This window comes from Festucalex cinctus, chromosome 18, assembly GCF_051991245.1.
Source record: "Festucalex cinctus isolate MCC-2025b chromosome 18, RoL_Fcin_1.0, whole genome shotgun sequence".
Lineage (NCBI taxonomy): Eukaryota > Metazoa > Chordata > Actinopteri > Syngnathiformes > Syngnathidae > Festucalex > Festucalex cinctus.
Genome location: NC_135428.1, coordinates 19,152,063 through 19,175,511, shown reverse-complemented (window position 1 = coordinate 19,175,511; position 23,449 = coordinate 19,152,063). Strand labels below are relative to the sequence as shown.

Here is a 23,449-nt window from a genome sequence, read left to right as displayed (position 1 = left end):
TCTAGATTCAATAAAGAAATAGGCCGATAAGAGCCCACCTCTTCACTATCTTTACCCTTTTTATGTATCACAGTAATAACTGCCTCTGTAAGTGTTGGTGGAAGGACCCGATCCAGAAGAGCTTGAGTAAATGTTTTGTGGAGATATGGGCTTACAACATCACTATATTTTTTATAGAACTCACTCGGAATTCCGTCTGGTCCGGGAGCACGATTATTCCTCATTGAAGTAATAGCCTTTTGTACTTCATCAAGTGTAATTTCAGAATTCAATTGCACTATGTCACTTTCCTCCAAATGGGGAAATGAACAACTGTCTAGAAATTCCGTCATTACTTTGGGTTCTGTATCATGTTTGGAAATATACAAATTTTGATAGAACTGGAAAAATCTACCGTTAATATCTCTTGGGTCTGTGAGAACCTGGCCATTAGTGGATTTAATAGAATATATTGAACGGTCATTTTCTTGTTTCCTAAGCTGCCTCGCCAGGAGTTTGTGGTTTATCACCGAGTTCAAAATATTTTTGTTTTGTATACATAAATGCTTTACAAATCTTTTCAGAGAGGAGAACATTATATTCAAATTTTAATGCAACTATCTTTTTGCATAATTCACTGGAGGGCGCTTTGGCATTCTTCTTATCCAAATCTTGAATTTTTTGGTCAAGTTCTAAAAGTTTGGCTTTATTTTTATTTTTCCTGGCAGACTCAAATGAGATGACCGCGCCTCGTAAATAGGCTTTGAAGGCTTCCCATAGTTGCAACAGAAGTTTCCTGGTTATCATTGATATCAAAGTACAAAGAGATTTGATTTTGTAAATAATTACAGAATTCTTTATCACTTAATAACAATGGGTTAAGTCTCCAAGTCCGTTGTGGTTTTGTTATATTTTGAAAATTCAAAGTACATGTCAAAGGACTATGATCCGAAATCACAATATTATGATATTTAGTATTAAGAATATGTGGCAACAATTTTGCATCGACAAGAAAATAGTCTATTCTGCTATATGAGTTATGTCTTGTTGAGTAAAATGAATAATCCCTACCGGTAGGGTTCATCGCTCTCCAGATATCGGACAGACCCGAATTTTCCATAAATGTATTCAGAAATACGCTTGAATTATTTTTAGCCTGTTTTGTGGATGAAGACCTATCAAGATAAGGGTCAAGCACACAATTGAAATCTCCTCCAATGACAATATTAGTCTGCGATATATCTGGAATGAGTCCCATGACTGTCTTAAAAAATGATGGATTGTCTACATTGGGTGCATAAATGTTTAACAGGGTAAGGGGTAGAGAAAAAAGTTCACCAATAACAATCAGATATCGACCATCTTTGTCAGATATTGTCTGTTTATGAATGAACGGAAATCCTTTTTTCATCATAATGGCAGTCCCCCTTGATTTAACAGGGAAGGAAGAATGATATACGTTTCCAACCCATCTACTTTTCAACCTTACATCAGATTTATTTTTAAGATGCGTCTCTTGTAAAAATACAATATCTGGGTTTAATGACTTGAGATGGGATAAAACCTTCCCCCTTTTAATAGGATTGTTCAGACCACGAACATTCCAAGTAACCAGGGTCACAGTTCTTCCTGAATTCAGATTACCTTGTGCTGACATAAATGACTATGAAGTATATGTATCTTAATACTGGGCATGTGAACACCAAAATTAGAACCATAAGGCAGCTGGATACCCCGACCCCCCCAACAACAACATAACATCAAACATATTAACAAACTCAGCCAGGCTGAAAACAACAAGCCATGGCACGAACAAACTACAGGAAGCATTCAAATACAAACAACAAACAAAAATAAATCAAATAGAATAGATCAAAACAAAATTATAGAGTAAACTTCCCTAACCAGTTACTGCTAACCTCTGTTAACCTAGTAACTAAAACCACCCAGTAGCTCGCCATATTCAAATAATATTTGTAATAATGAATGCTCAGTAACATAAATGTTTTACAATGTATATGTAAAAAAAACAAAAAAAAACAACAAAGAAATGCTTCTTAACTCACTCAGTGACTTGTGGGTGGCTTGGTAAAACTGTATGTTTCACAGACCTTTACAGCTTTAAGGAGAAGCAAAATGCTCCTCGACATAGCTGAGAGCCACTTTGGGGTCGGTGAAAGCCATCTTCACGTTGTCATGTGACACCATCAGTTTAGCTGGGTAAACCAATCCATATCTTATGCCGGCTTTCCCTCGCAGCATCTCTCTCACTTTAGTAAAAGCAGCCCTTTGCTTCGCGATGGACGCGGGGAAATCCGGAAATATGCTGATCCTCGAGCCTTTGTAAACCAGGTTCCGTGTTGCGGCCGCTTTTCGTAGAATCTCCTCTCAAACGTGGTAGTAATGCTCTCTCAGGATAACAGGTCGCGGTGAATCATTCTGCGTTGGCCGCTGTCGACCAACACGGTGTGCACGGTCGACAAGCGGCTTCTCCCCAAGTGATAGCACCTCCGCCAGGACACTTGAAACGAACTCTGTCATCCTGGGGCCCTCCGTTCCCTCCGGCATCCCCGAGATCCTTATATTATTTCGCCGGGATCGCGATTCGAGGTCCTCACATTTTCCTTCCACCTTCTTCAGCTCCGACGACAAACGGTCCACTGTAGCCTCCAAAGTAGCAATGCTATCGGAATGAGTGGACGCGCAACTCTGTAGCTCCGCCAGGGCACTGTCGTGTTTAGCCAAGTCATTCCTTACATCCGAGATTGAAGTTTCCATGCTTTGCTTCAGAGACGAAATCTCGTTTCGAATAGTAGTTGAAGCCTCAGATATACGATTGTCCAGGGCATTACACACATCGGACCTGATTGTGTTCACCTCCGTCCGCAGCAATACTATAGCGGCTAGCACAGGGCCATCCCCCGAGGGCTCAATCTCCACCGGTGGCAGCGGCGACTCTGGATCCGAGGGTCTGGGCCTGCATCCGGCACTCCGGTCTTTTTAGTTTTTGGTTTACCCATTTTTTAGACTCACTCCGACTCTTGTTCACACGAATCACGTTATCACTATAGTCACTTAAACCAAGTTTGAGTGGCTTTTCAAGCACTCAGGCAAAACTTTTAAGCACAAATTTGGCGAGCTACGTCGAGGCACGTCTTCACTCCTCCATAGCACTGCGGTCCTCTTAAGATTCACAATTTTGAAGTATTTCCAAACCAGTGAAGTTTTGGTGGAAAAATGCTGCAAGCTAGCGCCAGTTTCAGGCAAGGAGGACTCACTTAATGTCTACCCCCTCTGCCATCGGTCGCTTGTACTCGTCTGCGTCACGAGTACTCAAGTACTTGAAAAAAGGCTGGTATCGGCCCGATACCGATACCTGGTATCGGTACTCGCCCATCCCTAATTTTTACTATTAGTGCCAACAGGTAACACTTTAAATCTCTATTTTCTTCTGGCTCCGATTGATGTAAAATTTTCCTTGAGACCCTTCAAACTCTGCTTTTGCATTTTCTCTTTTAATTTTTCTGAGATTGTCGCTCTCACTATATTATTTTTGGGGGGGTGATTGTGAGTATTGTCACTTTAACAATTTATTTTCCTTCACAAGATGAAAACTGGCTGATTATCCATCCATCCATCCATCCATCCATCCATGTATCCATCCATCCATTGATGTACATTACAAAAGGTTAGACTCACCTTCTCATTAAATTAAGAACAGGGTGTCTATACTAATGTGTGTATGCTGCGCCACTCAGAAGCAAACTGTTTTCACTAGTTCTTTTCCAGAGACTAAACCAAATGAGCTTTCAGATAATGTGATAACAGTAAAATTGATCCAGGCCAGAGCATGGCATTTCTTGCATTCAATGGCAAGTAGTTTCAGACACATGACAGCACATTGGGAACAAAGTATTGTCTTGCCATTTTTTAACTATATGGTATTTCTACCTTTACTTTGGATTTGTGTTTGAAATCTTCTGCAATGTTTTAATGGTAAAATTGGAAATGCAGTTCCTTTATAATGGAGTTTAAATGTGTCAAAATTTACCAAGGAAAATCATATGCGCTTCCACTCAGGAATTACCGAGATTAAATGTATGAATAGTAGGGTGTCAAAATTAGCACGTTAATAATGAGTTAACACAAAGTCCCTTTAATGCCAATTAACACACACACCTTATTTGGGCTTATTTTCAGTCACGATGCAGCAGAGTGAGCAAATGCAGCCACATATGAATTACTATTGAGAACTTTACTACAACTTGTCTAAAGAGGAAAAAGCAACATCAACGTAGTCATTTATTCTGCACAAGCAATGCCACCTCTGAGACCTCATGCATGTGGTGGGAAGCCTGGAGTTCTGAATAGCAGTTAGCACGGATCGAATGTGCAAAAACTCAGAGGTCGAGAAGAAAGGTTGCGTATGTTGGCCTTCTGCCTTTGGGGTGAACACACTTGCACTTTCGCAGCGAGGCTCATTTTATTCAGCAATTCCAGGATATAGCTCACATAATATCGTCATATTCTTTTTGTAGCTCCAAAGCCGGAAAGCTGTATGAGTTCTCAGTGTGTGCACCAATACTAACTGACCAAATAAAGACATGCAACATTGAGTAACAGTCTCAATGTTGCAGTAATAACTAAATATAATTGTGAAGACTGGGAACTATAGTAGTTAGTTTCAGTGAACAAAATGGGCAGCGTTGTTTCATTTTCATACCTTTTAACTAGATAATTTACTCAAACTGTTTCATGAATGTCCAACATGAAATACTAATGCCATCTAGCAGCTGGAAAATTGCACACTTTGCTCAAAACAATCAATCATCCATCTATCCATTCTCTGAATGCTTATTATCAATGCAATTTCATTTATATAGCACTGCATTAAAAATACAGCATGCTTTAAATAGATAAAAACAGTCAATTAAAAAAAAAGAAAAAAAGTATCAAATCAATGAATATCATTTTCACGGGAGCAGTGGTCCCCAGTCCTTGGCCCGGTAACAGTCCATTACATTTTAAAATTAAACATTTCATTTCCTTATAATTATTGGTGTTGGCAGTTCTGCGTTACACACAGTCACTATCTGGTTATTCAGAACATTATATTTTTTGTCACTGCACTCCTGCTTTTTAAAGCATAGAGAGCCTTAAAACTAAATCTGATTGCAACTCTATACTCACACATTGCCTGTAAATTGGCCAAAAAGAATCATTATTTTTCTTGTCATAATTACCATACATGCATATTCACAAAGTTTGACCTCTGCTTTCACCCATCACAGTAGTGAACACCGCAAACACACACCGTTAGTGGTACACTAGAGCAGGGGGAGTGTCCGGGGACCAGTTAAAGTGATCAGTGTTTTTCTCAAGTTCTATAGCCCACATTTTTCTGCTAGTGGATGGCCAGCATTGACCAGGTACCCCGACGATAGCAGGCGGCGATCCGAACCACTTTGGCTGCACCAATTGAGCATTTACATGTGCCATTTGCTTGATTACACACAGACACGCTAACACATACACCCACCCTGTCTCTCTCTTGTGTTTTTGTGATTGATAATGAGAGCCTCCTGTCCACAGCTGCATGTGGGGCCCACAGTCATATTGACTGCAGTCTGTGCTGCTGCCAAGTAATCCCCCAACTCCATCTCGCCATCTAGCCTTAACCCCTCCCCCTTCGCAACACTCTGGGTGTGACAGGACTCTGCTGTGGAGCAAGGCCTTGCCATTTATGAGCGCTTAAGAAGCCATGAAACATTACACCTTGATAGATAACCTCATCTACTTCACCCACGCTCACCCACTGCTGCGAGATGGATGGCAATATCTCATATTTGATTACTTAATTCAATTTCAGACAGTATTTTACACGAGGTGACGGTGATTAAACAGTTTAAAGCATTGTAAACAGGATCTGAGCATGACATGAAAATTAAATTGAATGTTTGCCTGATGATTACGTTGTTATAAGTGTTTTATCTATGCTAATCGCAGGCTTAACATCTGCTTGTAATGCATCACACTGACTTGTAGATTTAATTTCAGCGTTATCAGAGCCCGGTGGCAAATAATTGGTTTTCTAGAGATCTGCTGGGAGAAATAAGGTTTTGCACTGCCGGTATTTCTGTCAACCTATGGTGTTAATCACTAGCATACAAGCCTCTAGGTATCCGCCTCTGTATCAAACTGACAGTACAAGTTAATTTCATTTGAATGGTTGTTTGTTTCTGTCAGAAGAGATGAGACATTATCTGGTGATTGTTGGGAAGATTTCAAGTAACCAGTACTAATCGCTGATGGGACCAGCCTGTCACCAGCCTTTGGGAGCAGTCTGGGTGTGGTGCTGTGTGTGATCATGAGGGATTGGTGGGTTGAGGTTGGGGCAGCTGTTGTGCTTGTAATGAGTGCGGGCTCACCACCCGACACGCCGAGGGACAAAAGAAAATGGAGCGAGGTAATTTCAAGGGAAAAATACATCAGACATTGATCTCTGACAAAGGTGCTTAAAGCGGCAGGCCTCGACTCAAATTGTGACCCTTCTGGGCTAGTAGAAGGAATAATTGAAATGTGATTCACAGTAATTTATTTGATCACAGGCCAAGTTTCACTTGTGGCTATATAAAGGGGTGCACATAATTTTGCTGTGGTTCTCAAATGAGCACCAGTTAGGTGCTCATTTATTTTCCTGACTAACAAACCTCATGGATCAACTTGAAAAGTTACTGCATGTCTTTGTAAATTACCGGCCAGTCAGTTTCGGAGTGACACCTAAAGCCGTTATGCAGTCAAAATAAAACTAAGGATTGCACTGCTTTTATATTGATGTGCACAAATGTTAGCAATGCAAGGAAGCAAGACCTGTCTTCAGGGTTGTCAACTTTGAGATATTAGTAATGTAATGTTTGCAATTTACTGCTTTATTGAAGACATTAAAATTATATTTAACACAATCAAGGTTCGCTGTCTCTTGACAACTGTACCACTGTCTCACATTTGAAAAAATTATTGACCACCCCTGTCTTACAGTATGGGACCACCTGATCTGTTGAATTGGCACAGTTCTCTTCAGTCCTGCTCCAGTCTGCAATTTTGTTTGCTCCATGGACCGCTTTCATGTAGACCTATTTTATTGATGGTTGTAGCCACTGCGCAGCAAGACACACGAAACTGGCAGATTTGGTGACCATGACCTTTGTGGCCCCTGCACTCTGCTATTATCGCCAGTTTTTCTTGTACCACACATGCTCACGACTTAGTTGAATTGAACTGAAAAATGAAGACATAAGTTCATGCAGTGATTCAATTTATGTAATTCACTCAAAAATATTCTTTCATTTGAACAAGTCATTTCCAAATGACTACCGGTAAATAAAAATTGAGCCCTTTGTAACTCTACTCCTCCCAAAAAAGAAAATGCCAAACACATAGTACACAAGTGCACAGTGGCACTTTAACAGGTACAGAGTTTTCACTTTCCAGTCCTCATGTGCACCTGCGCACTGCTTATGCCACCTTGGCTTTATAAGCTTTTCCAGAGAGTTAACCATGACTGCGTTTACATGCCGTCAATAGAGTTGGTTTCATTTCCACATGAGTAGACATTTGCTCCCGTTTATGCTAATCGTGATCAATCAATCTACACTGTGAAGCATGGACATCATGATGCTAATAGACATCATTTTTGCTTCTTACTTTCTAACATCAATAAAAGACATTTTCATTTCATGCCATTCGCCACACTAATAAAGTAGCTGGTTTCCTCTTTGCTCCCAAACTGTGGTTCTATGCGCCATTGGAGTTCTCGCCATGTTTGTTTACCGCTGCTTGTGTATTTCCGGTGGGTTCTGCACCAGACACTACATATACAAGTACTTCCTGTAGCCTACTCAAAAGACCAAGAATCCTTGTGGCTAGAGCCTTTACATAACAAAAATCAATGTTCCATTCAGTGCAGGTAACCTGATTGTATATATTTGACCAAATACCCACATTAGAAAAAGAGGAACTCAGAGGTCTTATTATATAAATATATAAATATGAGTTGTTGTTTTTTAAAAAAAAAATTAAATTTTTTTTTACGTTTCTGTACATTTACATGGCCTTTTAAATCCTGAATATCATAACTGTCCTTTGGAAAAACACTTCTATCCAATTATTTATTTATTTATTTTTTATGTTTTTGGGATGTCTGGATTCAGTTTAATACCATGAACGCAAAAATGTAAAAAAAAAAAAAAAAAAGACAAAAATTGACGTTTTTCCCAGGACAGCAATGATATGATCCGTGTGATGTTGTTTACTCAATTCCATCAAGTACTGTCACATATGTTGCATGGTAGGACCACTTAAGCAATTCTTGTGTGTAAGGTACTGATATGGGCTGGAGTTGAAGTTGCACTGTGACTTTGCTAGCTTCCACCCTAATACCAGAGGTGCGACAAAGACTGAACACAGCCAGCTGGAACCAGAGCATAAAGTAACCTGGGATTCAATGGTAGCTGCAAACCTGACATCCCAATGTATCTAATTATCTCATATCACCCACTTGGCAATGTCCAATTTCTGTGAGTGTGAAAGGCAAAGTTGAATTAATCCCCACTGTTCCACACTCTGACGTATCAGTGTATCGGGAAGCCAGTGTGAAAGTAGCTACAGTTTGAATTAGAACTGGAAGAGGCTCAGCAGTGTAGACATCTGTCTCATCAAGAGTCCCAATCCCTTCCCCCTCTCTAAAACCCTCTGCTGACACTCCCTTCACCAATATCCTGTGTGGGCTGTTTCATCATGGTGCAATAGTTGATAGGGATCAGAGGGGGTCCACTCTGGATAATGAGTCAGGCTGGTGTCAGCTCCAGACAGGGGCCTCTGTTGGGACCAAGGCCCTGAACATGTATTGGCCACGATAGAACAGAAATGGCATGTTTTGTGTGCATCTAATCAAGCATTATATGGGAAAAAGAGGGATGTATGTAATTTGCCATAAGAACAAAAACATTAGAATATTCCATCGTGTGAGATGATACTAGTAAAGAATATTGGTTTATTTTGGAGCAGGACGTAAGATGACATGACCAACAAGATCCACCCACATCTGTGTTTGAATCTGGAAATTTGTTTGTTGACCACCCCCCTTGGTGCCCCCTCTTTGCTCTGCCAGCAAAGGGACTGTGTGTCATTCTCTATCTGCCATATGAATATTTATACGTTGGGGTTTTGGGGGCTGCTGTCAAGTACGCGCACGCACACACCATCGTTAGAACGTTTCAGAGAGCGATAAAGCTCTTTAATTACAAGTGAGCAGCAGTTCACCCCAGATGTGTTTTTAATATCCACTCAAATGCCAAAATGAAAGATGGTATTTTTCACTTATGGAAAATAACGTCTTGTGTTAGCAAGCTTGTACAGATGGTTATCATTTCTTGTCATTCATTTGTTTCTTATGTCGCCGCATTTCCAATTAATATGCCTGTTACTTTGTACACTTCCCTACTAACTTTACTAACAAGTCAAGTAAAATCTCTAATTAAATAAGAACCATACAAATCGTTTATTCAAAATTTCAGTCCAAAACCATTGTATCATGTACACTTGAATGCAATTCTAATCCTTATCTTTTCCCCTGTGTGTTACTCTACGCTGATAAAAGCACACCGATGGGCCCATTCGCAGGCATTATTTTGGCTTTGTGAAAGGGGTTATAGGAAAGGGTCAAAGAGTGCACGCACTTAATATGGGTCCCCGGGGGTTTCATGGGTAATTGCCAGTACCTAATGAACTTTTCGCCCCATTTTCACCCAGATATAGGGAGTGTAGAGGGCAGGATGTGAAAAAAGATCTTTGAAGCCATGGTGTGAGAATGGTAGCTAGCTAACAATGAATTGTGCCAACCGTTTATGGTTTGTGGGTTTGTCGGAGGGCTGAGAAAAATTGGAAAAAAGATCACCACCTAGTTTCTTTAGAAAAATACCCAACAATTATCTAGCTAATTCCAACTTGCAAAGTAAACAAAGGTTTGCATCTTTGGTTTTGCCACATGTAATGTCTTGTGTTGTTGTGGTTCATGTCTTTCTCGTTATGGTCCACCTGTTTGTCAGCCCCAGTCCCTTGTGTCTACCAATCACATCCCTCAGCCACTTGTGTCGTGTCCAGGTGTTTCTCAATAGGTTTTTCCATCGCCGGAACTTTTGGAGAACTTTTCAGTTTACCTTGGTAAAATTCAGTTGTCTTTAAAAGGCGTTTTTTCCACCAACAAGCCCAGAAATTTGAGTTCTGGGTAAAGGGAGTTCTTGATGGTAAAAGTTCCGCAGGGAATTTATGATTTGTGTTTCCACAGCGTCTTGCAGTTCTCGGTAATTAATTCAAATGAGTTTGATTGAGTGCAGCCGATGTAAAAACAATGCCCCCAAATTTGACCAATCAGCCGTGGTCATTGCAGCCCGCCCCCTCAAAGTTCCTGCCTGGCTCAGCAAGACCCTGCTGCCGAGATAGTACTTGGATGCCCCCTGGTTAATTTAATTACCCTGGTAATTGTTGTCGGTCGAAAAACGCGAGAACTGAATTTTACCAAGGTAAACTGAAAAGTTCTCCTAAAGTTCCAGCGGTGGAAAAACGCCTTTTGTTACTTTGCATGTATCTAGTTCCTGGTTTCTATTCAGTCCTTGTCGGTCATTCACTTGCTTTTGTCCACTTCTCCAAGTAAATGTAAGTTTGTTTAATTCTTAGGATCAGATTTTTTCTTTTTTTAAATTGATTTAGTTTTTTACCATTTGCCTTGTTTGGTTTGTTGTTGTTGTTGTTGTTGATGTTGTTGTTTTTTTATTTAAGTACTTTTTCCGTAGTATCCTGCCTTGCCTTCCTGCATTTGGGTCCTCATCCAACCACCTCACTACATAACAGTCAGGTCTTTTCCTAATGGATCCTCGTTTTCTGATGAATGGCGAGAACATTTCAAAAATAAATAAATAAAGGCTAACTAATAAACGGCAGACATGGTTTGCATCACTCACTGGGTCAAGTGCCGACATACTTCTGTGTTTGTTCTTGCATGTGTGTTGCTTAATAGCTTAATTTACAGTAGTTTAGATATGTTATGAATCATAACATAACACATAACATATCTAAACTATTGTAACTTGCTTTACTTTATTCTCCCTCTAGTCAAAATTACTAACCCAAAGAAACATATAAAGAAACAAATAAACACACAATAACACAATAAACACACCTGTTGTAGCCACCTTGCACTGACTTCCAGTTCAGGCCAGTTTAATTTCGTTAAAATTGATTTAAATTAAAGTCCTACTCATCGTGTTTAAAGCTCTTCACGCCCTGGACCCCCAGTTGCACAAGAGCCATTTGTAGCCACCGGGTCCCCGAGATCCTCTAGACAAGATCTCCTTAATATCCCATGTCTTAAACAAAAAGGTGATATCGTGTTCTGACTTGTTTGAGAAGTTGATTTTACTAAGTCAAATTTTGGTGAATTCACTTTTTACATTTCTGATCAAATTGAGAAAACATTGAGAACTTACTGAAAATGAAAGAGTCCACATTAAATCACTTCATGAAGCTGGATGGTCTCTGGAAAAAAAAGTTATTAATGGTCAAATACATTCGTTAAGCACTATATATCTGATGCTAATGGTAATGTCCTGAGGCTTTATTGGCCTGTCAGCACTCTCATTAGAGGGGGAGGAATATCATCAATCAGATAGCACTTTCCTGCAGCCCTGTAATGTGTGCCAAGACTTTGTAGTCTCTTTTAAAATGAAAACGTAAAATACATTAAAAAAACAAAAAACAAAAAAAACAAACTTTGACACGTATTCCTATCACTGACCACCATATTGTTGTCGATGACCACACGTGCATGTGTGCAGTCTGCCCTACATATTTATGGCATGTTCCTTCAAATATTGGAATACAGTAGTTACAACAATAATCATTATTTTATTTTGTAACAAAACATTTTCATTCTCAACTATGAAGTGAATGCAGATGATCACATTTCAGTGTTGTTGCACTTGCGAGACACAAGAAAGTCAGTATAATTAAACACTAACATAATTTTCACTTGTATGCCAACTGTATGCACCTCAATATAGTTTTGCTTTTCCAGAGAAATTAAATATTTGTGGTTGTGTGTTAGTATTGTGAGTTAGTGGGAGTACTTACTACAGGTCTGTAAATAAGATATGTAAGCTAATCAACTAAGATGCTCCTGAGCATCAATTAAACATTGCACATCTTATTGATGTCAAAATTTCAGCTCCCATCAGTTTCAAAAGAGCAGTTCATCTTTAGAAGGGATCAGAAATTGTAGAGTTGCTACTCATCAGCTTTGAGAAAACTTTGTGACGCAAATGGCACTTTTGTGAGTATCTGTTTTGTTCTGCTTTAAGATGACGAGAAGCTTTTAGGGCAGGAATGAGCTAAGAATGTCATAGAAAGTAATCCAGTGGTTTTCTCCTTTGTGAGTCTCTGGAATGGCTTAGACCAGACTTGTAGCCTGCAGGCCTCTGTGGCTTTGGCCTCATCCGGGTATCAGGGCATCAACCGCAACTACAAAACCTCTCTACATAGCTGTAATCCGAGAGGTCACAGAGCTCTTGAGACCGAAAGCGGAAAATTCAATCGCCTTCAGATATAGCAGACACAAAATGTAGACTGGATAGATGAAAATGGAAATTAAGGAGGTAACTTGACTTGTTGAATCAAATATTTCTGCTTGCTGCATTCAAATAGTCTTTTTGCTATTAATGGAGTTGGTTGATTTAGCTGATATCCACATTTGTAAGCTGTTTTTTTTTTTTTTTTTTTTACCTCCCAATATTCCAATGTACTTATGCATGTGAATTTGCCAGGGGAAATCATGTGCATGTGTGTTGTGTGTGTGTGTGCGCCTGCGCGTGTGCGTCAGGTTGAATAATTCATTTACTTTCATTATTAATGTGCACCAATGACAGTGAATAAAAAATCAAGATAACATACAACGAATTAAAGTATTGTTTGTAGTTTTTCCGTGATTTGTCATATTGTTGGTATGCTCACATTATTCCAACGGTCAAGTTTATCATGTAAGCAGAAGTGCACAAGCATTGTTTTGTGTTTTTTGTTCAATCTATTTATCAACAATAGGCTTCAACTACCCATCAGTTTCTCTCTTTTTCTTCACCAGTTCTAAGAGACGACTTCCGTCAGACACCGAGTGACGTGGTTGTGGCAGCAGGTGAGCCAGCTGTCATGGAGTGTATTCCCCCCAGAGGACATCCTGAGCCAACGATCTCGTGGAAGAGAAATAATGTCCAGGTCAATGACAGGGATGAGAGGATCACGGTAAATTGATTGGTGTTTGTCCAAAGTTTTCATTGCCGTTGGTTTGCCTGTTTGTTTACTTTGTTGATTGTGTGTACAATTCTGGGTTTTTGTAACGTATGTGTGTTGTTGTCGTCATTGAAGCTTCAGCTAGATTTACAAAGTAGGTATAAGTGCTCAATTCCTATTTAGTGCCTATATCTCTTTGCTCTACAAAAAAAACAACAACAAACATCCTGCATACATTTAAAATGTACATAACATTGTAGCGCATGTGGCTGTATGTGAAGCAAAACCTTCGGGAGTTGGATGTGGTATGTCATGATTCTGTAATTTCAAAGGTGACGCAGGTTTGTGACTTCATCTTGCAATTGTAGTTTATATATTTTCTCTATCATGTATTTACCACTCCTTTTTCAGATCCGAGGAGGCAAACTAATGATTTCAAACACCAGAAAAAGTGATGCTGGCATGTACGTGTGTGTTGGCACCAATATGGTTGGAGAAAAAGACAGTGATCCAGCTGAACTGGTGGTATTTGGTAAGCAGTATAGTAATTCTTTCTAAAATGATGGGTATATCCTAAATATGCAACAATATCAAAATCTGACGGCATTAAGACCACAGTATGGTATTATTGCAGTATTGTAAAATAAATAAATAAAAACTTGAAAAAAATTTCATAGTGTGGAAACTAGGGCTGGGTATTGCCGCCAAACTCACGATACGATACGTATCACGATACGATGGTCACGATACGATGGTCACGATACGATACGTATCACGATACATATACATGATCTTCAAGGCGATACGCATTGCGATATTATATATTAATTTACTTGCATTTTATAATAGCAGTCATATGTATACCTAAAGGATATGTTTATTATGCTGGATGACAAAAATGTTTTTGTTAGTAGGTCTTCTGGTTTACCAACAAGCGGCATGCCTGCTCTAAATGTGTACGCGCTGCAGAGCAGGGAGCAGTTTGCACAGACACACCAGGAAAATTTATTAATAGGCATGAGCCGATATGAGCAAAAATATCAAAGTATTAAAATTACAGCTCTAAAATGTGCTTATTTGAAATATTTGGGGAAATAAAAACACCATCTTTTTTCATGCGACACATTTTATTTCGTTTTTTTTTTTTTTAAACAAAATATAGGAAAATTGGTACATTGAGACACGTGCCATGTTAAGTTTATAAGTAAATAAATGTTGACGTTCTTCCTCTGCTTTAATTTTTCTTAGCAAGACACAGTGGCCAACCACTGGTGAGCTATTTTTGCATTAATTGAAGGCAATTAACTTCAAAGACGCTGCTGGTTTTTATTTTTTAGGTACAATGCAAGCTGCAAAGGCAGACTATACTTCCTATTTAAGGTTAACGAGCAATATCGATTCTGACGCCTGCGTATCGATACGTGTCTTGTAATGAGGCCCGCAACGATATATTGCCGTATCGATTTTTTTAGCACACCGCTAGTGGAAACATTAATATTAACCTAACACAAAGTCAAATAAACATTTTTTGACAAGTATTTTGTCAAAAAATAAATACATCTGAAGTGTCTCTTTACATAGTGTGCAAATAAATACACAAACATGTCTAACAAATTACTTCCAAATATATACTTTTTTTTTTTTTTTTTTTTTTTTTCAAAATCCTTACCCAGTCTTTCTTGGATAAAGAAATATCAATTTATCAACAGTTGTTTTTTTCTTTTAAAAAGTTCTTGTTCGTCTTATTGAGCAGGTCATTTCACTGTTACAAAGGAGTGAGTGGGCTTGATGTCGTATCCAACTATACTTAGTTGGGCTGTGACTGGTCAAAAAGTTGAGGATGGATCTCTTTTCTCTTCCCAGCTTCTCCCTCCTCTTTAAACAATGACAGCAATTTGACAAAAAGAGAAATGAGATGAGCCCTAAAGCCTCCAGCCTTGTCAGCATTTCACTTCTCAGAAATGGCCACTGCATATTTTGTTTACTGTACATAGCATTTGATACTGTGATTTCATGTGATATTATTGTGAATATTTCAAAACGTTGGTGTGATATTCACAATACCATTGCCTCCTTAGTATACACATATAGACGACTATATTTGATGAAAATATTGAATAGATTTAGAAAGTAATTCATACTGGATGTTAGGGGTGGGAATTGCCTAGTATCTGACGATTCGTATCACGATTCACAGGTCATGATTCGATTCGATACCGATTAATCCCGATACAAATTTATAAGTCGATTGTTGCGATTTTTTTAAATTCAAATTTAGAAAATACTAATCAGTAAGCTTGTACAGTCTAAGATTTGCATGAAAATGTATTATTTATTTATCTGAACCTTCAGTCTTATACAGGTTGTAATCTGTTTCAGGTTTGAACAGCATTGAAATAAAATAAATAAAAATAAATTACATCTTCTATGCTTAAGGTGTGAACCCTAACCCGAAGTAAGACGTTTTGTTGAATATTTTTCCATTAAAAATGGAAGTTTAAAAATCGATTCAGCCGCTTATTGAATCGATTCGAGAATTGCGTGATGTAGTATCGCGATATATTGCCGAATCGATTTTTTTTAACACCCCTACTGGATGTTATGCTACAGCAGCGGTGTCCAAACTTTTTCCTTTGAGGGCCACATACAGAAAATCAGAAGGACGCAAGGGCCACATAATGTTATGAAGAGAAATTGTGTTTAGTCCAGAAAATTGTACAAATAATTTATTTGCGCTTTTGCATAATTAGAAAAATACTACAGTATATAAACCAATGTATTTGTAGTATGGCAGTAGGGTTATTATAGTTTTCATTTTAGTTATTTTTTATTAATTTTCAGGGTGGTTCTGTTAGTTTTTATTAGTTTAGTTCTTTAAAAAAAATGCTTGGTTTTAGTTTAGTTTGTTAGTTTCAGTATTAATATTTTTTTTATTTTTTTTATTTTTTAATGTGTATTACTTGTGCACAATATTTAAAAAACACTATGGGAGCAATGTCATCTGAAGGTGCTTTTCTATTGGCTGTTGCTAGATGACGTCACTTCTGTGTGACATACTTTCAAACGTCATTATTCCGGTTTATTTAAAAAAAAAAAATCTACTAAAAATCAAAGGCTAAAACGAAGGACATGTCTGCTATAATTATAGTTAGTTACATATAATGTAGTTTCAGTTAGTTTTTGGTTTTTATTTTATTTTGGTAATAATATATATTTTTTTAATTTTAGTTTTAGTTTTTTCATTAGTTGGTTAACTATAATAACCTTTAATGGCACCTGTTTTTCAATACCCTCTCTTCTTACTTTGACCATCTCCAAACATTTTTTTTTGTTTATTTTATTTGAACTGAGTCAAATGCCATTTTTAGCCTATGTCACGGGCCACTGAAAATGGACAGCGGGCCCAAATGGCCCCCGGGCCGTAGTTTGGACACCACTGTGCTACAGTGTGAGCACATTAATCTAAAATACAGTATCTTCTATTTTTTTCCTCCCGCAATGTCTCGGGTATTACACAGTTCGAATTAATCTGGTATCACAGGAGCAGAAGAGAAATGTTTCTCTCCTGGCTGACCTTTTTATTTGCTTCCTTGACCTCATTTTTTTTGTTTTTTTGTTTCATGTTTCCCCTATTCTTAGAAACTCTCTCAGAAGACCAGCTGTATAAATGCTTTGGAAGTGTGTATTGATCCAAGCAAACATAAAATTAATATATTCTTTCTGCTTCAACAGCTCCTCTTCTCTACTGCAACCTAAATGCTGATTTGTATTTATTTATTTATTTATTTACTTACTTACTTTTATAAATTACTGAGAAACCATGTGGGCATGGGTCAGTTTTCAAATAAAATGCCAATAAAATACATTTCAGACACTGCTGGTAGAATGGAATGAAATTTAAGCTGCTATGTGTCTGAATTTATCTTTGCTAACTTTTGCCACTCTTCAATTTTCTGTCTCTGTCTGATGTCAGAGAGGCCGGTGTTCACTAAGCAGCCAGTGAACCAAGTGGTGTTGGCTGACGATACAGTGGACTTTTTTTGTGAGGTGCATGGGGATCCAACTCCAACTGTTCGCTGGCGGAGAGAGGAGGGGGAGTTGCCTCGGGGCAGGTAAGACATACGGTAACAGTAATGTTGCTCACTGTATTGTAGTTATTGCATGAAAATCTGATCGTAAGCTATTGCTTATTTATTCAATGTCTTATTGTGTATCTGTTTAAATATGTAAGGTGCTGCACAAGCTTGTCTTTTAAATTTGTGCATCGATATAGCAAATGCCCATTGCGATGTTGATGCATTCAGTTTGGACTGCAATATGTTAGAATTTACGCTTGCTTGATGTGTTTGCAGATATGAGATCCGCAGTGACAACAGTCTTCACCTGAAGCAGGTGCGAGCTGAAGACGAGGGCACTTACACGTGTGTGTCAGAGAACAGTGTTGGCAAAGCAGAGGCAGCAGCAACCCTGCAAGTACACGGTAAGGCATTTGGAAGTACAGTTTGGTGTGCTATTTTTGAACATCATGATCCCGATTCTGTGCATTTTGAACTCAGGTTATGAAAATGAAGGCTTACAGCTCTGGATCTCTGAATTTGTGATACATATTAACAAAAATGATCATTTCACAAGTGTGAGATTACATGGTAACAAAACTGCTTTAAAAAGTTTTGTTTTCAAAATTGGGGCATGAGACACTTTATTAAGTACACATACAGTATCCATTGATCCCCTGTACATTGCTTTATCCAGAAATTATTCCTTCAGAAAGAAGTATCATTATAATCCACTACAAATTACAATTACTGAAGTATCCCTAACAAGAACAACTGATTGGTATGCAGGACTGTTCTGTTCGGTCAACGACAACACCCGCACACCCCAGTGAACCCACCCACAATGGCATATAAATTATTATTTTGAACTAAAGAAGGCTTTTGGTTTAAAGGTGAAACTTCCTTAACAAATATGAGAGCCAATTACGACGACATTGATGACTGAGAAACCACACAGACACATCACCATACAGATTGTTGTTGAATATCTTTTGACAGTGTTCATCAAATGTGAACTGTAATGTCCTTTTTTAAACACGTGTAAATTTAATGAAGTAAATTCGATTACAAATCCGGGCTGAACAATTATGGAAAATAATCTAATTGCGATCCCCCCCCCAAATAAATAAAAAATAAAAATTGCGATTGCGATATCAAATGCGATTATTTTTTTCAAGGTAATTTTCAATAAAAAAAATTTACCCATAAAAAAGTTAATTATAATAACCAATGCTACAATGCATCTACATTAAAAGAGGCTGCGGCGGCGGCACCTAAATGACAGTCAGCAATGATGAGCAATAATAATTTTGTCCGTCCTAAGTTAACTTTTATTCATGAAATCGGACAACACAACATATGGCCACATACAGACTTATTTAGCCTCAACATAAAGGACAACTCAAATTATCAGCCGCTGCCGCACACTTTTGCGTGTTCAGTTTGCAAAACGTGCGACACTACGCAGCCGAAAAGTCACAATGGTGAAGTGTTGTTTTAAAACCAAGATCAAACATATTAAACATGTTACTCGTCTCAAGGTCTCATGAGACAAAAATAAATAAAATCACCAAAATTACGTGCACTTGCGACGCCAGGCATTAGTTACAGCGGTGACAGTCCTCCTCTTTCCCACTTTCCGCTGTTTCAATGAGCATTTAAATTGCAGCTTTTCATGATTACATAATTGCGTGTTGTCAAACCGTGATTTAGTTGCAAATGCAAGTAATCGTTCAAGCCCTAATACAAATAGATATATTAAATCTGCATTTTATAACAATTTGCCCCAAAATATCTTTACAATACTGAGGACTCCGGTTCCTTCCTGGGTGGAGTTTGAATGTTCTCCCTGTGCCTGCGTGGATCTTCTCCGGGTACTCCGGTCTCCTCCCACATTCCAAAGACATGCATGGCAGGTTAATTGGGCGCTCCGAATTGTCCCTAGGTGTGCGTGTGAGTGTGGATGGTTGTTCGTCTCTGTGTGCCCTGCGATTGGCTGGAAACCAGTCCAGGGTGTACCCCGCCTACTGCCCATAGCCAGCTGGGATAGGCTCCATCACCCCCGCGACCCTTGTGAGGAGCAAGCGGTTCAGAAAATGGATGGATGGATAAATGGATATCTTTAAAATAGCCTTTTAATTTAACCATTTATGACTAAAACATTTTTTAATTAGTAGATTAACACCTTAGCTGTTCATAATGGGAACTACTGCAAAACTGTGGGCCATAGTTTTCAGAAAGGAATTTGGGTTTGAATTTCCCACCCTCTGTCTGCAGATGTGACATCATGTGCGCGTTGTGTTTTTTGAAGAAGGGAAAAATGCTGTTTCATTTTTCGGCCACAGGTGGCAGTAGGGATACGAAATTCAATGTTCTGCATTCAGTAGTTTTAACAGTTCTGAATATAATGAAAGCATTAGGATGAGACAAATAGTAGAGTGCAAATGTAACAGATTTTTGCAGGCTGTAATGTGAGATTATCAAATAGAGTATATTGATCAATTGCACCACAAAATGTGCATACCTGAGCTACCCATATTACATCCCATGTATTAGTGTTTCAATTCTGTTTTACAGGTTTTATAACGTTATGTTATAAACAAATGTGAAGAATGTGTGCTAAAGATATTTCCCAATGAGAGATTTTGCGTCTGCATGGTTAAAACAGACCACATTATGCCGTTGGGTACAGAAGGCTCTCTAAGACTATATAAGAGATAAAGTGGAAAAAGTAAGGGGTTTAAGTTCCTTTTCAAGTCTCAATTCTTCATGCCTCTAGAGAGAAAGGCAAGATCAAAACGAACTGAAATTGCATTAGAATAAAGTCAGTCCCTTGAAGAGATGTACCCCGCTGCAAAAACTGTCATTTGTGATGATAAAAAGGGAATATTTAGAGCTACGCTCTGTAAAAGTGGGTTTTGTCAGCGGGCCCTCCATTCTACTGACACCTGTCAACATGCAGACATTCCAAAATGATATCTACGCACATGCAATGGCAAATAGTGTTTTTTTTTCATATATATATGAGACACATACTGTATGTATGTTAACATATTTGTACACTTATTTCTACAAGATATACTTTAACTCAATATACAGAATAACACAAACACATGCACACTTTTGTCGGTCCAGTAGGAGTTGGACAAAGTAAGATTGAATGTGGGTCATTATAATAATAACATCACAATCAATAATAACAACACACTTGGTAAAGCATGTACTGTGTACTGTACTGGGAACAAAATTAGCTTGTTTATAACTGATTTCATGTCATATTCTATGCTATCATGTCCAATCTGTTTCATATGGAACATACTGTATACCATTCCCTATTCATCAGAATCTCATCATCTCATTATTCTCTTTTCCTTTCCACCCCGTTTTGCTTCCTGCCATCACAGTTGGCTCATCCAGTGAGTATCTCATTTCATGCCATCTTTCTGTATGTTTGAGAGTGTGTGAGAGAGATTTACATAATGTTGGGAAGAATTGTTGAGGGAATAACTACAATTACCACCCAAATACTAGGATTGGACTTAATTAGTAGGTTTTTTTCCACAATTGCGTGTTATGTCACAAGTTTACAAAGCTTCCACTAGAAAATTTTAGTATAGTAATACAGTAGTACACCCAACCATAAATTACACCACTTAAAATGAATTGTTACTACATTTTTATGTCAAACATATCACACATGTCCTAGCAATGCCCTCAACACTTCGTTCTACACCTTTATAGCAGAATCTTACTGAATAAGCGCTCCTTGTATATTTTATGTAGTTAATTGTTACGTGATTGTTTGTGTCTGGGTTCACTATATTAATAACTGAGCAAAGAGGCAGACTCTTTACTTTGTTTGCCATAGACAAAGAAAGAAATAACATGAAAGTATAGAATTTACATGTGGTAGTTTCTTTTCTGCGCTATATGGTTAACCATGGCATACACTTTTAACTTGCATTCCGAAACGAAACATGCAATTGTCGTAACTGTATGTTTTCTTGTTCTGAAGTAACAACAACAGAATGGAATGAATGGTAAGGAGCGGATTTCCGAAACTGCTCTGCAATTCAGTCCAGGAATTTTACTCTGGTATTTCACTAGCATAAGGAAGCACATCTCATTGTGTGAGGGAATGTAATAATAGAAATAATATATGATATAATTGACGTAATTATCACGATAAATATTGTAATACAAATGATTTTTCTGCACAGTACTGTGCTATAGAGACAAAATTCTATATCTCAATGTTTTTTTTTTTTTTAATATCGATAACAATTTACTGTATATCTATATATGACAGTTTCTCACTCTTGACCTATATGGCCACTTGCATCCGCAATCTTGTTCTTTGGGTGTAACCCCCAGTGTGGAAGAGAGTCCAACTCCTCATTTGAGTTTCACTCCCCTCATCGTCACTCATGCTGCTAGTTCTTTTGACAAACATAACTTTGCACAATGCAAACTAGCATGTATTATTAAACTCCACATTCACAGAACACAGACTCTGTATAACGAATTCAGCTCACAAAGACCAATTGAACAGTAACAGTCGTCTCTTAACTCATTTGCTCCTAAAAACCTAGAAATACGTTCTGTTTTAAATGTTTTAAGTGTCCCAAAGACGTATTTATATGTCTATTTATAAGGTTTTTTATTTTTTATTTATTTATTTATGTATTTATTTATTTATTTATTTATTTATTTTTAAATGCTAGAGCATACAGAAGGCTTTGATACAGCCTCTCTACTTCAGAGAACATTTGAAACAATGGTAGTTATTACAGGTTGCAGCAGAGTATAGATCAACCAGGGCCATGTTTAAACAGGCTGATTTCCCCACTGTTCTAAGCAGATTTGTGAATAATGATGAAACGCCATATTCTAATGCTAATTGCTGTAAAATGGAAACAAATAGAAATATACTTTTTTTCCCTGGTGAAATATGGAACCCTAATCTTCGTTTTGGTAGATTCCATGTTTTTATAGCAATAGAACACCATATTCTATGGGCCTTGCAAAATCTGTCAAAAGCCAGGAAAACAGCCGGGAGTGAAGAGGGTTGCTTCAGTAAAAACGGCTGGGAGTGAATGAGTTAAGTATGTCATCTCCGTGCCCCACTGTCAATCTAACTGTTACACTAATCTAACAACATGGGTTGATTGGTCATGCCTGGAGAGTGAGGCAGTGACAGTTGCGTTAACTTCTTGTACACTACATTTTTTTTTAGCAATAGCGCGAACACTATCTTTAAAATACTGAAGGAACAAAGGAGGGTTATTTCGTATGGTAGACATTTTTAGATCAAATTACAACATTGACGGCATGTTAGAAAAGTTCAAAATCAATATGCACTTCTTGCATGACATCATCACTTATTTCCTAATAAATGTAATGTTAAAGGGATCGTTCAGATTTTTTAACATGAATCTCAATTTCATCCTCACCTCCAGTGTGTGCGATCAGCACTGACTTACCCCTGACAGCGTTCTGTGACACGCGTTCTGGTTCGGCGTTGGACGAGAGGAAAATAGTCCAGCAAGCTGGCTGGGGTCTCGGAAATAAATCGTTTTTCTTCTAAAAACTATTTGTTTTCAAAAGCGTGATACATTTCCATCACAATACTCTTTCCTGAATAAAGTCAGACGCCATTACCGCCAGCCACTACTTTTCTGTTCGTTCGTATCACTGCGCGGGGCCCTCTAGCGCGCTAACCGACGCACTGCAGCCAGCTAGCTGATACTTCCGCCGAAAAGGCAAACAACTTCAGGCGGAAGGATCAGCTGGCAGCAGTGCGTCAATTCGCTGTCTACAGGGCGCCACTCAGTGATACGAACGAACAGAAAAGTAGTGGCTGGCGGTAATGGCGTCTGACTTTTTTCAGGAAAGGAGTATTGTGATGGAAATGTATCACACTTTTGAAAACAAATAGTTCTTAGAAGAAAAACGCTTAATTTCCGACACCCCAGCCAGCTTGCTGGACTATTTTCCTCTCGTCCAACACTGGACCAGAACTCGTGTCACAGAACGCTGTCAGGGGTAAGTCAGTGCTGATCGCACACACTGGAGGTGAG

At 38.4% G+C, this 23,449-nt stretch overlaps 1 protein-coding gene across 3 annotated transcripts in view; it reads left to right on the top strand.

Annotated features, from left to right (window-relative positions):
• The window catches only part of robo3 (roundabout, axon guidance receptor, homolog 3 (Drosophila)), a 129,972-nt gene that overhangs the window by 47,352 nt on the left and 59,171 nt on the right, over positions 1–23,449 (top strand). For all 3 annotated transcript variants that reach the window (XM_077505822.1, XM_077505821.1, XM_077505820.1), the window contains exons 3-6: positions 13,169–13,326; positions 13,726–13,846; positions 17,288–17,426; positions 17,667–17,794. In XM_077505822.1, the coding sequence (XP_077361948.1) occupies positions 13,169–13,326; positions 13,726–13,846; positions 17,288–17,426; positions 17,667–17,794 (546 nt within the window). The remainder of the gene's footprint in view (positions 1–13,168; positions 13,327–13,725; positions 13,847–17,287; positions 17,427–17,666; positions 17,795–23,449) is intronic.